At 37.1% G+C, this 15,314-nt stretch overlaps 1 protein-coding gene across 11 annotated transcripts in view; it reads left to right on the top strand.

Annotated features, from left to right (window-relative positions):
- MLLT10 (MLLT10 histone lysine methyltransferase DOT1L cofactor) overlaps nucleotides 1-15,314 on the top strand; it is a 253,347-nt gene that overhangs the window by 113,747 nt on the left and 124,286 nt on the right. For 10 of the 11 annotated variants that reach the window (XM_057543542.1, XM_057543540.1, XM_057543541.1 and 7 more), the window contains one exon: nucleotides 1,700-1,795. The exons of the other annotated variant lie outside the window; for it this stretch is intronic. In XM_057543542.1, the coding sequence (XP_057399525.1) occupies nucleotides 1,700-1,795 (96 nt within the window). The remainder of the gene's footprint in view (nucleotides 1-1,699; nucleotides 1,796-15,314) is intronic. 11 annotated transcript variants of the gene reach the window in all.

The raw sequence follows: 15,314 nt of genomic DNA, 5'->3' as shown, positions 1-15,314 counted from the left end.
ATTCTAAAATATTCTACTTTAGAATATATATTAATAGTTAATAGTAAATGTTGGTGTACATTTAGTAGAAAATACAAATGTGTAAAGAACTCTTTGTAATTTACCACCGTTTTCAGTTAATTTAATTTTTTAAGTTTGATTATGTATTTTGTGATTCTCTATCACTTCTCATCTTTTTGCTTTATTACTATTACCCATTTTATTATTTATTTTCATTTTTATTTACTTGGAGATAGTAAACCTGAAACAAGGCTCTTTTGTAACTTCTTGGTTAAAGATCTTGAGAAAAATATATTTAAATGCAACTTTGGAAATATTAGATTTGATCACTCTTTACTGTCACATAGTAGCATGGATGAGTTAGTATTATTTGATTAACCATTACATATTTTGTGTCCATGTTCCTTTGACAGATCAATATTTCCTTAATGCCCCGTTGTCTATTTCTCAGTCTTTAGTGGTATCAGATTTGTATACTGAAAATTTAAGGCTTCTTTGTTTTTCTTTAGTGTTTCATTGTTATTTTTTATTGTTACCTCTCCCCTGTGAATAGGGCTATTTCTTTCTTTTTTAAAAATAAATAATATCATTAGGGCATTAGGGCATCATGACTCCAGTATTCTGGTTCATGCATATAAAATATTTAAGATTGTACATATATATTGTTTAATATTGAAGACTTTGATTTATTTTAATGACTGTCAAAGAACATTGAAGTGTTCTAAGAGAAATCTTGAGATAGTAAAATTGAAAATTTGCTTTAGGATGTTAAAACCACATTGGAATGTTCATTTTCTAAATCAGAGATGATATAGATAAAATACCGAAATAATGAAAGTGGATTTTGAACTTTGCGTAAATAGAATTTTTTCATTGTTACTTATTAATATGCTGTTATCCCATTTGGTGGTTGGGGGAAAAAGTCTGTTTAATTTAATAAGATTGTATAAGATCTATGTTTGCATGGAATTTGATCATCTTTTATAGTCACTTTTATCTAGTTTAAACTAATTAGTTATGGTACCACCAAATTTTAACACCTCCAGTAACTCTGTCATACTTTATTATGAATCTGTGTAAGTATTTTAAATAGAAATGTGTAATAGTTTTAGTAATGCTTTGAAAAATGCATGGGTCTAATGCTGACATTTCCTTTCATTTTTTTTTCTATATGAACTGCAGAGACAAATTTTTAGAAAATTGTATGCCTTAATACTGAACGTATGAGATTAAAAGGCTTCTTGCTTTTCCTAGTGGCATAAAGTAACTCTTCAGATATTTTCTTTTCTTTTCTTCTGGTCTTGGCATCCTCTTTCAATATGGCATTCTCTATTTTTGGTTGAAACATCTTTAGTTTTTTAAACCAGACATTGAAAGCTATAGTTGATCTCTTTAATGAGGTGGTTTTGTAATAAAATGACAAATAAGCTACTGCTTGTTTGAAAATATAGTCTGTTTTCACACTTTTTAATAACCGTACAAAAACATGGCATTAATGTTAGATTTAGGGTTAGATTTTCCTTTATAATGCAATATATAATATATGGATGGTGTCTGGAGTATATAGTTTGAAATAGACTTTTTTTTTCCTTCAGTAGACATTTTACAGTACTTCACACTTGAATTGGTTTAAACCTAACAAAAAAGATTTCAAATTTTATATACATATACCTATATGTATACATATTTTCTTTTTTAGAAAAAGAGCAAACGGGGATGTAATAGGTCATATGATCAAAGTTTAAGTGATTCTTCCTCTCACTCTCAGGATAAACATCATGAGAAAGAGAAAAAAGTAAGTGGATTTGTTGTTGCTAAATATGTAGCACATCTACTTAATAGATTTTTTTCCCTTTTTTAGATAAAATTAAGTTCTTGATAGCTGAATGAAAACATTGAAATACTGAAAAATTTTGGCTAATACAGAGTATTAAGTCAAAGAGTAGGTTTAAAATAATATGCCATATTTGTGAATATGGTTGTACCCATTTCAACTGAAAATTTGAAATATTGAAAACTTGATTGAAGGCATGTGAGGGATTTCTTGCATGTGTTACTCTGGTCTTTTGAAATTTTTGGGTAACTTTAGCAATAATGGTTTGTTGCTAGATATTATTAACTGATTATTTCACATGTAAGTAAAAATCTCATCAGCCTTTTCCCTTTATAATATAGAACAATTTTGAAGTTCTATATATTCTTGACTGTTATTTTTTCCCCAGTGGTGCTAATGGTTTATTATTTTTTTAATGACCAAATGTCATACCATTTGTTTGAGAATATTCTGTCTTTTAATTAAAACACTAAAAGCTTGCCTAATACTAATCTGTCTTCTTCTGACTTACCTGTTTTCTGCTTACATTTTTACTTATTGTAAAGGATATGAGTAATTTTTAGTAAACTAATGATAAATACTGTAGAATCATTCATAGGACTTATTGCCCACATAGGAAAAGGATACTGCTATGGATTGTTTTCAACAGAGTGAAGATACAAAGGACTTCTTCAGTTAGGAAAGAATATTACTTTTCAACAGTTGGTATAAACTAGTTGGGAAGATATTTCTACAGATTGTGTGAAAAACTAAATCACTTAACATTTTCATGTTTGTAAATACTTAGGAATTTGGTTAGAATTTGTTTCTTTTTTCAAGGTAAACATTTTGAAAGCTTAAATTTTTTGTTTTGAGATTAATTTTCCAATTATTAGTGAATAATAATTATAACTTTATATCCTCCTTCCGAACATTTGTCAGGTTTATATATTTTTGGTAGATCTTAGGCAACAAGTACACATATTCATTTTGAGTTCTTTAACGAGGTGGTTTTGTGATAGTGACAATAGTAGGGTTTGGTTTTGCTGTTTATTGTTGCTTGCGTTGCTCATGGAAAAATGGCAGATTTGGTTTAATTAGCAGTTTTTGTAACAAGCATTGTGAGATTTAAGCTTTTTAATCACGATTGAGGAAGTCTTAGGTAGGGCTTATTATAAATTGTGAAAAGGGAAGTCATACCAATGATGTTCTTATATTCTGCCATTTCATGAGCATTATCTTGTTTAAAGAAGTATTTGCTGTATGACCATATTTATCTTAATCTATGCCCTGTCATGTTATTTTTAATGGACAATTATTAAATGTAGTACAGTGTTTAATAAATACGGTACTGGTGACTATATTTATTTATTAATCTTTTTTTTCCCTCTAGGAATGAATTAAAGTTTTCATTTTATGAGTTTTTGCAGTTGTTGAATACTGTATTAAAAAACAATGTATGAAGTTAGTCAAACTTGTTTAGCTTTAACTTCTAGCAGTTGGCATTTTCATTAGTATGTAAATACTATTTGAATTTTACTTTTAACACGTATAAGTTTAGTACAACTTGATTTTGTTGTCAGACTTAAAATCAGTTTGTGCGTTTTATTTTCTAATAATTAAGATTTTCTGATACTCTATAAAGGCTGTGAGATAAACATACTATAAATTTATTATTATTGTTAGACTTGTTTGCTTGCCTTAGCAGTATTTGGGGAGGGACTTTTTTTATTATGGTATGATGTTAAATGATAACGTAGCTGTAAAGATTGGGTGTTATAGACTGTCTTTCTCTTCATCCCTCCTTACCTCTTTTAAGATTTTAACATCTAATAAGGTTGTCTTGAAAATATGCATATCGTGTTATAAAATGTTTTGACAAGTAGTACTTATAATCTATTTGGATTTTACTAATTTAAAATATTATATATTATAAACTAAATTTTGGTGATATTGTTCATAAGATACGTTAGAATCATGTTCCCTGTGAATTCTTTTACCTGTGTTCATTCTGTCACATGTTTATTAAGTTATAAGTAAGTGATGGTAAAGAATATTTAATACTAAATATTGTATTATCCAACTCACTTATTTTTAAATGAAATCAATTTATAAGTTAACTTTTTATATATAACTATAAGAAGATTAAAAAAAAATTGGACTGGCCAAAAAGTTCGTTCGGGTTTTCCATAGGGTACAAAAACCCAAACGAACTTTTTGGCCAACCCAATACTTAGCCTTTGCTTTTCAGAGAATTTCTGTGTGGCCCAAGATATATTATTACTGGTTAGATATTAACTGTGAAATGCCGCAAGGAGAGAGGAAAAGTTAATGGTGAGATATACCTTTGAATGAGAGACAGTTTCTCTAAAAATTGGCATATATATTTTTAAAAGAATCAAAGTACATGTTTGAAATGAATGAAAAGCTATGCATATTATAGGAGGGGCTTAATTCAATCATGAAATAGTTTGGATCATGAATTACTGTTTAAGAAGAATATCTTCTAAGACTATTAATGTCAACTAATGCTCATTGTAAAATAGAATTTTTTTTTTAAGCCTAGTGTTTTTGTGTTTACAGAAGCACTGTCATAGAGTGAGATGTGGGCAAGAGTTAGGAAATGGAGATGCATATCAGACTTGGAGGCATGCAATTGTTTTGTGAGGCTCCGAGCTTCAGAAAGGATTTTTTTTTCTAAAGGCTAAGTTGGAGGTCATCATTTAGAAATCAGTGGTTATTTATTGCATTGAGATAATCTGTACCAGTTCATTTGATCCTCACTTTATCCTCTTCCCACTCATCAATGTTAACTTATATTGTATCAGTAGTATAGTATTATGCTATACTAGACTTACAATACTTTACAACCACATTAACATTAGTGGCAGTGTATCTTGTGGAAATATACTCAGTTCCAAATAGGTATAACAGAAATCCATCTGTCCCCTACTACAATTAGAGGGATTTATCTCCCATCCTGTACTCTACCCCCTTACTTGCCCTTGGTTCCATTCTGTTATTAATAACTGGCAACAGATAAAGGAGTTATTGCTAGTATAAATACTGTTAGGGTGCTTTGGGAGGTTGGGGGAGATAAGCTTTTTGGTTAGTGTTTTGTGAACCTCAGGGAATTGACTGGACTTCCCTTTTGTTTAGGACTGTTCATCTCTTTGAAGAGAACTGGGCTACTTCTGTGGTCCTTGGAGGAATAAAACTCTCAATCACAGAGCTGTCATTACTTCTCTGTATTTTTTTTTTTTTAAGTTTTCAGTTTTGAGAGTCACCTGTTAACACGTGCGCGCGCGCGCGTGCACACACACACACACACACACACACCCTTTTTGTACTTCCCTTTGGAAATCTTCCACTCAGGTTAAAGCTTTAAGCTTCTACGTGTGCAAAGAGTTAAGAGAGGGGAAAGGGCAGGGCTTTGCAGGAACAGTAATTTAGAATGTTTGGAGTGTGTGTTTGGTGGGGCTGAAGAGTGACGGGAGATGAGACTATTTAATTAAGAAGGTCATTTCCACAGATGTAGAGAACAAACATATGGACACCACGGGGGGCAAGGGGGTGGGTGGGATAAACTGGGAGGTTGGGATTGACATTTATACACTAATATGTATAAAATAGATAACTAATAAAAACCTGCTGTATAGCACAGGGAACTCCACTTTGCTGTACAGTAGAAACTAACACAACACTGTAAAACAACTATACCCCAATTAAAAAAAAAAAGGTGTCATTTCATGAATAGTTTTATAAGTAACGCTAGTTTTATCCTTCATCCTGGGGTGTTGGGCAGCCAGCTAGAAGGATTGACTTTTTTTTTTTTAACTTTCGATTTTGCAGTAATTTTAGACTTTTGGGAAAAGTTGCAAAAATACTACACATTATTTCTCTGCACCATTCACCCGGACTCCCAAGATGTTAGCATTTCATCCTGTTAGCTTTATCATGTCCTCCCTTACTCTCCCGCCTTTGCCCTCTTTCGCTCACTTTTCTATGTATAATCTTTTTTTCTGAACTTGAGACAGTGAATTATAAATATAATGCCCTATTAGCCTAAGTACTTTAATGTGTAGTTTTAATAAAAGGGGAAATTTCCTACATGATTACAGTACGGTGATCAAAGGCAGTAAATTAACATTGTTGCAGAACTATTAGATCTATAGATCCTATTTGAATTCCACCCACTAATGTCCTCCATACTAAAAGAGGGAGACTTTTTTTTTCTGCTTCAGAATCCAATCCAGGATCACACATCGCAGTCAGTTGTCCTGTCTCTTAGTTTTTCCCAGTCTGGAATATTTCCTAATTCTTTCTTTGTCTTTCCTGACCCTGACACCTGACATTGTTTCAGGTTCTCTGAGGCTCACTAAATCTTAACAGTGGATTTTACAGCCACACCCTTGCTTTGCTCTCATATAGTGATTTTCTGACAGTAGCCTAGATTTTATGTTTTTCTGGAAGCTAGTCCTTACTTTAGCATTGTTTACTGTCTGGAAAGACTGGCAACTTATAAAACCAGCAGGTCTTGGTTCCTTTTTTGTCAGTGGTTTTCCTAGTTTAGTTTATCTCTATACTGCTTTTTTACTATAAATAGCAAAAAGACTGCACTTTCAACATATTACCTAGAAAATCTCCTTGTTAAATCATACAATACATTGAGTACACTTTCTCTTTTCTATGTTACCATGGGCATAATGTTGCTAAATGTTGTTACTACATAACAAGAACCCCCTTTCCTCTAATTTTCAAGTACATTTTTTTCTCTTTTAAGCCCTCCTTAGCAGCGTCCTGAAAGGCTAGGAATAGTCTCTTCCATGCTCGTTAGGCTTTCACGCATCATCTCCTAAGAGTCCTTCCAGCTCCTGCCCACTGTCTAATTCCTAGTGACTCCCACATTTTTAGGTTTTCTCTTATGGTAGCATCCCATGCCTTGTAACAAAAATGTGTATAAATTACCAATTGCGGCATAACAAATTACCCTGAAATTTAGTGACTTAAAAGTATAATAAACATTTATTGTGTCATAGTTTCTGTGGGTCAGGAATTTAGACTTAGCTGGGTGTTTCTTGCTCAGGGTCCCTCATCGGATTACAGTCAAGATGTTGGCAGGAGTACAGTCATTTGAAGGCTTGACTGAGGCTGATAGGTATGCTTACAAGATGGCTTATTTACATGGCCACTAAGTTGGTGCTGGCTGAGCAGGAACCTCAGTTTCTCGCCGCATGGACCTTTCCATAGCGCTGCTTGAGTGTCCTCATGACATGGCACCTAGCTTTTCCTAAAGTGAGTGACCTTTGCCCAGAGTAAGAGAGAGCAAGGTGAAAGCTGCAGTATTTTTTGTGACCTGGCCTCAGATATCACATGGTATGTGTGTGTGTGTGTGTCCGTCCCTGTCCCACCAGTTAGATGCCTGTTTTTCTAAACTATATTTTGGTGGTAAAATATATATAAAGTATCATTTACTATTTTAACCACTTTAAAGGCATACCATCATTTTTGCAATATTCTAATGGATACATAGGGCAGTCTGTTCAGTGTGGGTGGATACTGCCTAGGGACAAAGATCATTGGGAACTGTCTTGGAGCATGCTACCACACCCTGAGAATTACTCAAATGTCCTGATTCTTACAAATTTTCACCCACAAGTTTTAGCATCCATTGATGATGCCACAAGTGTTTGACAAAAGGTGATTTTCTAATCCCATCATTCATTCTACATGCATTAGTTGGTATTCTGTTGTAAATTAGTCTCTCCCTCCCTTTCTTACTTCAGCAGTAATGGGGAAGGGAGAAGTCTGTGGCGGAAATGAAGAGGTAGTATAGGTATAGGAGGAAAAGTAGGAGAGACTGGTATTTTGGAATCTAGGGAAGTGAATATTTCAAGGAGGGTCATTGCATATGAAAGATCAAGTAGTATAATAATAATAAATATACTGTTGGCCCTCCGTATCCATGGGTTACATATCTGCAGATCCAGCCAACTGTGGAAGAAATTCCAGAAAGTTCCAATAGGAAAAATTTGAATGTGCCAGGCTCAGGCAGCTGTTTATGTAGCATTTACATTGTATTAGGTATGATAAATAATCAAGACATGATTTAAAATATATGAGAGGATGTGTAGGCTATATGCAAACACTATGCCTTTTTTTTAAAAAAATTATTTATTCATTTGTTTATTTATTTATTTATGGCTGTGTTGGGTCTTCGTTTCTGTGCGAGGGCTTTCTCCAGTTGCGGCAAGTGGGGGCCACTCTTCATCACGGTGCGCGGGCCTCTCACTACCGCGGACTCTCTTGTTGCGGAGCACAGGCTCCAGATGCGCAGGCTCAGTAATTGTGGCTCACGGGCCTAGTTGCTCCGCGGCATGTGGGATCTTCCCAGACCGGGGCTCGAACCCGTGTCCCCTGCATTGGCAGGCAGATTCTCAACCACTGCGCCACCAGGGAAGTCTTGAATTACTGTTTCTTGACCGCATTTCTGTTACCGAGTCCAAGCTCGCTCTGCTTGCATCAAGACAGGCCAGTGAATCGCAGACGAGGTGTTGAAGCAAGGAATACAACTTTATTCGGAAAGTTGGCAGACAGAGAAGGTGGCAGACTGGTGTCTCCGAAAAACCATATTATCGGGGTTTGGGTGCCAGTTTCTTTTATAGCACAGAGAGGGGTAGATGAGGAAGTAAAGTAAAAAGGCCGTAAGTTTTGCACATATCCCCTGGAATGGCCAGCCTCTGTGAGGGAGTGTGTTAATTTCTTCTTTCTTGCAGCCATCCACAGGTGGACAGGGTCAGATTGTCTCCCGGTGAGCTGAACAGAGGCACTTTAGTTTAACATTCAGGCAGAGGGGCAGGGTTCCCTGAGGCAGGCCATTATGTATGATTAAGATAACAAAAGCAACAAAAAGCAAAGGTTAATGAAATCAAACAGATCGAATATGCAGTCTGATTTAGCTCTTCCCTGTTAATTTTCCTTTGTTCCTGCATTTCCTGTAAGATCAATAATTATGGAGACCTGTTCAAGGGCAAGCCTTGCGGCCAGGCTTAGATCACAAAATGGCTTAGGCCAGAAATGGCTTCTCTTATGTCAAGAAAGCCATGCCTGGTTCTCTTTCTCCGAGACCCCCCTACCCGATCTGCTTACAACTTCGTCACCTGGATAATGGAACAGAGAAGGTAGACGAGGGCAGAATCCTAGGGGAGATATTGCTAAGCAGGTTGGGTATTAGGATAAGGAGACAAGTTATTTTCAAAAGTGTTTAAAGTGAAACTAGGGAATGGGGGCATATAGATTTGGAGGAAGTGTTGGAGCAAGGGCCTGGAAGAACTCAGTGAGGTCCCAAGAACAAGTAAGAGAGTGAGTTAACTGCAAGGTTGTGAAGAAAGAATAGATCATAGTGGTTGAATATTTCATTGGTCTGTTTTGGCATCAGTTGTTGGGAGACAGTTCTCCATGGGACTCTGACATTTGTACACGTCTTGCGAGCAGTGGCCTCAACTGCCTTTGTTGATCTTTTCAAAGGTTTTATATGATGAATACCCTTGGAAAATGGAGGCGCCGTCCAGAGCAAGAGCAGAGTTGCATATAGTCTTGGGAGGTACAGAGAGAATACCTCTTTCTGGGGTAACTGGCAAGCATGCTTACTGTTCAGAATTGGGTTCCCTAAGCCCAAGATTGCTCTCCTTAAATGCAACCCACTCTGTGTGCAAGTGTCATCTGGCCTCCTTCGGGTTATCCTGTCAGAATTGGGGGTTGGGGAACGATGCAAATGCTGACACTCTGGCTACTGCTATTGCTATGAGTAATAGAGCCCTCTGTGTCCAACCCAGGAGTCTTGTGTCTTCTTCCAGCACTCATGAAACTGGTGGGCTAATTGTTAGCTTGCAAGTACGGTAAGATCTTAGACCCTTCAAGTTTTGGGGCACAAGATGTGATTATAGGCATACCAAAGGAGAATCTAAGTGAAAGCCATTGGAACTGAGAATGTTTGGGGACCCTGAAGGTTGTCCACATAGGATTGGCCTTGTCTGTTTAACACACCCACTCTTGTGGTCCGGAGTATTGGGTTACTGTGGTTGAAGGTCTTAGCAAGGTCACAAGGAGTAGGGAAGAGTTACCTAAAGAAAAATAATGGGCAGACAAAAACAGGAGATATCTATTAATAAATGATGGAACAAGGATTTAAGACCAAGCATGCCTGACTCCAAAGTCTGTGAATCTTTTTTCTTTTTTAAAAAAATTTATTTATTTATTTTTGGCTGCGTTGGCTCTTCATTGCTGCGCGCGGGCTCTCTCCAGTTGCGGCGAGCGGGGACCACTCCCCGCCGCAGTGCACGAGTTTCTCACTGTGGTGGCCTCCCTTTGCTGCTGAGCACGGGGTCTAGGTGCGTGGGCCCCAGCAGCTGTGGCCCATGGGCTCTAGAGCGCAGGCTCAGTAGTTGTGGCGCATGGGGTTAGTTGCTCCGCGGCATGTGGGATCGTCCTGGACCAGGGCTCAAACCCATGTCCCCTGCATTGGCAGGCGGACTCCCAACCACTGTGCCACCAGGGAAGCCCCTGTGGATCTTATTTTCACAAGTCTTTCTGCCTTTTACTTGGAGGTTTAATAATCACATTTCTTTAAAAGTTAGATAAATCAGATGTATTACAAATTGAACTTTTTTTGGTCTTAGTAAAAATGGTGCAGTTTTCATGTGTTCTAAAAAGAATGCTGATATAAAGAATCTCTCGTGAATCCTCTGCTTTGTTCCAGGAAGTTCTTACTTAGACTAGTGTTTGGGAGAAGAGACTTACAAGGAGCTTGTAACTTAGGAGGGAAAGATTCCTTGTCAAAAGAGGATAAACAGACAAGTTTCAAGTAGATGTGAATAGACTTTTTGAAATTTTGCTTGAATTTAGATATTAAAGATAAACATTAATACAGTTTGCATCAATTAAATACCATGCCCATGAAATGGAATTTTATGAGTAATTGAATTGGCTGAGGGACTAATTTCTTTATTCAGTAGAGTTACTATCTTTTATAAGGTTGAGATTACACATAATGTGAAGACTTAAATTCATTTAGGTGTTTAGAGTTGAATTCCAACTGTCTAAAATCTTAGAATTATGGTGACTGTAACAAATTTTTTCCATTAATAGTAAAAATTTGTTAATATACTTATTTCCTATGTTACACTATCTAGTTTAATTTCCTTTTCCATGGATGAAGAATAGGGACACTAATGTTTAATTGAATTTAATAAATGTTTATGTAGCATCTACTTTATATAGTCCATATCCAAATATTTCCTGTTGTCCCAATAATGTTCTTTATAGCTGACTTAAAAGAAATTGATCCAGGATTCAGTTAAGTATCAAGCATTGCATTTAGTTACATCTCTTTAGTCCTCAGGCTTTTCTACCTTTGGCAATGTTGACATTTTTGAAGGTTCTGTACTAGTTGTTTTGCAGCATGTCCCTCAACTGGGATTTGTCTTTTTCATTTCCTTTTGATTAGATTTATGTTAAGCATACTTGATAGAAATACCACATAAGTGGTGTATTGTTCACAGTGCATCATAACCTTTTTTTTTTTTTTTTTTTTGCTATCATTGTATCATGTTCTTTCAGTGGGGATGGTATTTAGAAACCATTTTTCTTTGGAGTAAGTCCGTGTCCTAGAATGGGCCCTTGCCTGGAAGGTTAATTTGAGACCCCACTTCAGCCCTTCTTACTGGAGGCTGCTTGCATTTATCTGGTGTTGGCCATTGCAAAACCCTTTCTTGTTTCAGCTGCTGTCCTCAAATTAGCCCTTAGTGCTTTGCAGTGGATACCGTTGGTAATTTTGTGGTTTTCTTGTGGCTTCCTTCTCCCCTCACAAATGCTGTTACCATGCAGATCTTGTAGTTCTTTGTTCCACTCTGTTTGTATTTTGGGGTTGATGGAAGTACTTTGACACTTGGTTTTGTTGTAAAATGTTATTCCATGGATTTTTGGTTTTCCTAAATTGTCTGTTTTTATATGGGGATTCAGAGAGATTGAGAAACTACTCTGTTGCCACCATCTTCCCTTTGTTAATTTCTTTCTTGTTATTTTAAAAGGGGTTTCACTATTATTGTATCTTCTTTTATTGTCTGTTTATAAAGACTGTTGACTTTTATATGTTAATCTTATATCAGTTACCTTATTGTTTGAGGTAGTAGTAGTACAAAGTACTTTTACAGTACTGTTTTACCGAATACTTTGTGACATAACAGTTGTATTTTATTTTTTTTTAATTTTTATTTATTTTTTAAATTTTATTTATTTATGGCTGTGTTGGGTCTTCGTTTCTGTGCGAGGGCTTTCTCTAGTTGTGGCAAGTGGGGGCCACTCTTCATCGCAGTGCACGGGCCTCTCACTATTGCGGCCTCTCTTGTTGCGGAGCACAGGCTCCAGATGCGCAGGCTCAGTAATTGTGGCTCACGGGCCCAGCTGCTCTGCGGCATGTGGTATCTTCCCAGACCAGGGCTCGAACCTGTGTCCCCTGCATTGGCAGGCAGATTCTTAACTACTGCGCCACCAGGGAAGCCCCAACAGTTGTATTTTAAAAGCAAGTGATTTTGTCTTGTTTGGTTTGTTTCTGGTATTCCCTATTTTTTTTTTTAAATAAATTTATTCATTTTATTTATTTATTTTTGGCTGCGTTGGGTCTTTGTTGCTGTGCGCAGGCTTTCTCTAGTTGTGGCGAGCGGGGGCTACTCTCCCTTGCACGGGCTTCTCATTGCGGTGGCTTCTCTTATTGCGGAGCACGGGGTCTAGGCGTGCAGGCTTCAGTAGTTGTGGCGCGCGGGCTCAGTTGTGGCACACGGGCTTAGTTGCTCCGCGGCATGTGGGATCTTCCCGGACCAGGGCTCGAACCCGTGTCTCCTGCATTGGCAGGCGGATTCTTAACCACTGCGCCACCAGGGAAGCCCCTGCTATTCCCTATTTTTAAGCTGAAAAAACCACCTCGGTCTTAGTTGTAGCATTTCAATTAAGTGGGGGAATGGATGAAGAAAAAGTAAACAGTGCATAGACAGAATGTATTATATAAGCAGTTTGGGGCAGCTCTCCAACTACTTAAACTTCTCTATGTGAGCTTGTTTCAATTCTTTTATGATAGTGGTAATGACAAGGGCCCTAGGTTTCTCTCTCTCTGTAGTAGTTATCACCCCTCATTTTTAAAGTGGTAGAACATACATAAGATTAACTTTAAACCGTTTTAAAATGTGAGTTCAGTGGCATTAAATACATTTATATTGCTGTGCACCCATCACCACCATCCATCTGCAGAACTCTTTTCATCTTGCAGAACGGAAACTCTGCAACCAGTAAGCAGTAACTTCCCCCCCAACTCCCCCCCCAAGCTCCTGGCAGCCACTATTCTACTTTGTGTTTTTAGGAATTTGACTACTCTAGATTCCTCTTATAAGTGGAATATTCTGTTATATGTACATGCCACATTTTGCTTATTCATTTATTTGTTGATGAAGACTTGGGTTGCTTCCACATTCTAGCTGTTGCGAATGAATAATGCTGCTGTGAACATGGGTGGGTATACAATATCTCTTCAAGCCTCTGCTTTCAGCTCTTTTGGGTATATACCCAGAAGTGGAATTGCTGGATCACATGGTGATTCTGTGTTTAATTTTTTGAGGAGCTGCTGTACTATTTTCCATAGCAGCTGTACCATTTTACATTTCTACCAACAGGGTTTCCAGTTTCTCCACATCCTTGCCAACACTTATTTTTTGTTTTTGCTTTTCTCAGTAGTAGTTTTGTTCCTTCATGATGATAAGTTATTTGGTCTTCAGCTCTTTGTTTATCTTCTTGGGGCTGATTATTGTTAAATAAACTTTGTCTCATAGCTACATTAGAGGAAAAGTGAGAGGAGTACATTCAAATGTAAATTTTTATTGATTTATTGTGAAGTTCTAGACTAGACCACAGTTAAATAAGTTAAATAGCCACGTGTGGCAGGTAGATACCATATGGAAAGCACGGCTTTAGAAAATAATGAGAGCTTGGTTGTTCATGTTTACAGTTTCTGGACAAATATTAGTGTTACTTTGTTTAAATTATGAAGTGTTTTTATTCAGTTTCTTGTTTACTTCATCATGAAGTAAATATGGGAATCACATGGGCACTAAAAAGTTTTAGGTTCAACCCCTAATAGGTAAGGAATTACTTTGTACTAAGTCTTCCAGGTAACCAGTAGACTGGAAAGTTTTTGTGATAAAAAAATTATGGGGATAATAGTAATTTATTCTTTTTTTAAATATTTATTTATTTAGCTGTGTTGGGTTTTAGTTGCGGCACGCGGGCTCTAGAGGGCACGGGCTCAGTAGTTGCATCGCCTGGGCTTAGCTGCCCTGTAGCCTGTGGGATCTTAGTTCCCCGACCAGGGATCCACCCTGCATCCTCTGCATTGGGAGGCGGATTCTTAACCACTGGACCACCAAGGAAGTCCCCAATAATAATTTATTCTTAATTGATGAATTATTAGGTGACTCTGCTTAGAGGATAGTTACCTATTATGATTCTGTGTGGTAAAATCACTCACTCAATTGACGTTTTTACTGAATAAATTGTTGTGTAGACCTATTTTTTTCAAACCTTGTCCTATATAACCACAGCTGATTTTTTAAAATTTTATTTACTTATTTATTTATTTATTTTTGGCTGTGTTGGGTCTTCGTTTCTGTGCGAGGGCTTTCTCTCTAGTTGTGGCAAGCGGGGGCCACTCTTAATCGCGGTGCACGGGCCTCTCTTGTTGCGGAGCACAGGCTCCAGACGCGCAGACTCAGTAATTGTGGCTCACGGGCCTAGTTGCACCGCGGCATGTGGGATCTTCCCAGACCAGGGCTCGAACCCGTGTCCCCTGCATTGGCAGGCAGATTCTCAACCACTGCGCCACCAGGGAAGCCCCCACAGCTGAATTTTTTTAAAAATAGCTTAGGTTAGGCTGAATGGTTAAAATAAATATACACGTGAGTCAGAGTGAGATTGGTCCAGTGAGAAGAAAATAAAGTTCTTGTGGAAATTTGGCAGAAGTTTCCTGTGAGGCAGTAGGAAATGCTAAGTGAAAGTAGTGTTATTTTAGAAACGTTTTGAATGTTGTCATTGATTTTTCCTAAGGAGATAGGAGAGGACAGTGCTCTCAATTGCATGAACAATATCTTCAGAGTACAAAAGCTAGAAGCTTCACAGTATTTTGAACATGGAGAAGGTTCAGTTTGTTGAAAACATGGGGTAGGGGAATAAGAATGATAAGCATGAAAATATAGGTAGGGGCCATTTATGGCAATCTCAGTAAGAAGAGTTTGCATTTAATAGTGGTACAAGGAAGATTATTTACCCAGTTTTGTATGAGGGGACAGAATTTGTGAACTACTATGATGACTGATAGTTCTCTTTATAACATGTATCTAAGTTTTGTGTATTTGTCTTCCCCATTGAAACAATGGAATTTCTCCATAAATTTTTGTCCTAT

Source organism: Balaenoptera acutorostrata, chromosome 3 (genome assembly GCF_949987535.1).
Source record: "Balaenoptera acutorostrata chromosome 3, mBalAcu1.1, whole genome shotgun sequence".
NCBI lineage: Eukaryota > Metazoa > Chordata > Mammalia > Artiodactyla > Balaenopteridae > Balaenoptera > Balaenoptera acutorostrata.
Note: the sequence above shows the minus strand (reverse complement) of the source record. Positions and strands in the feature narration are given on the sequence as shown.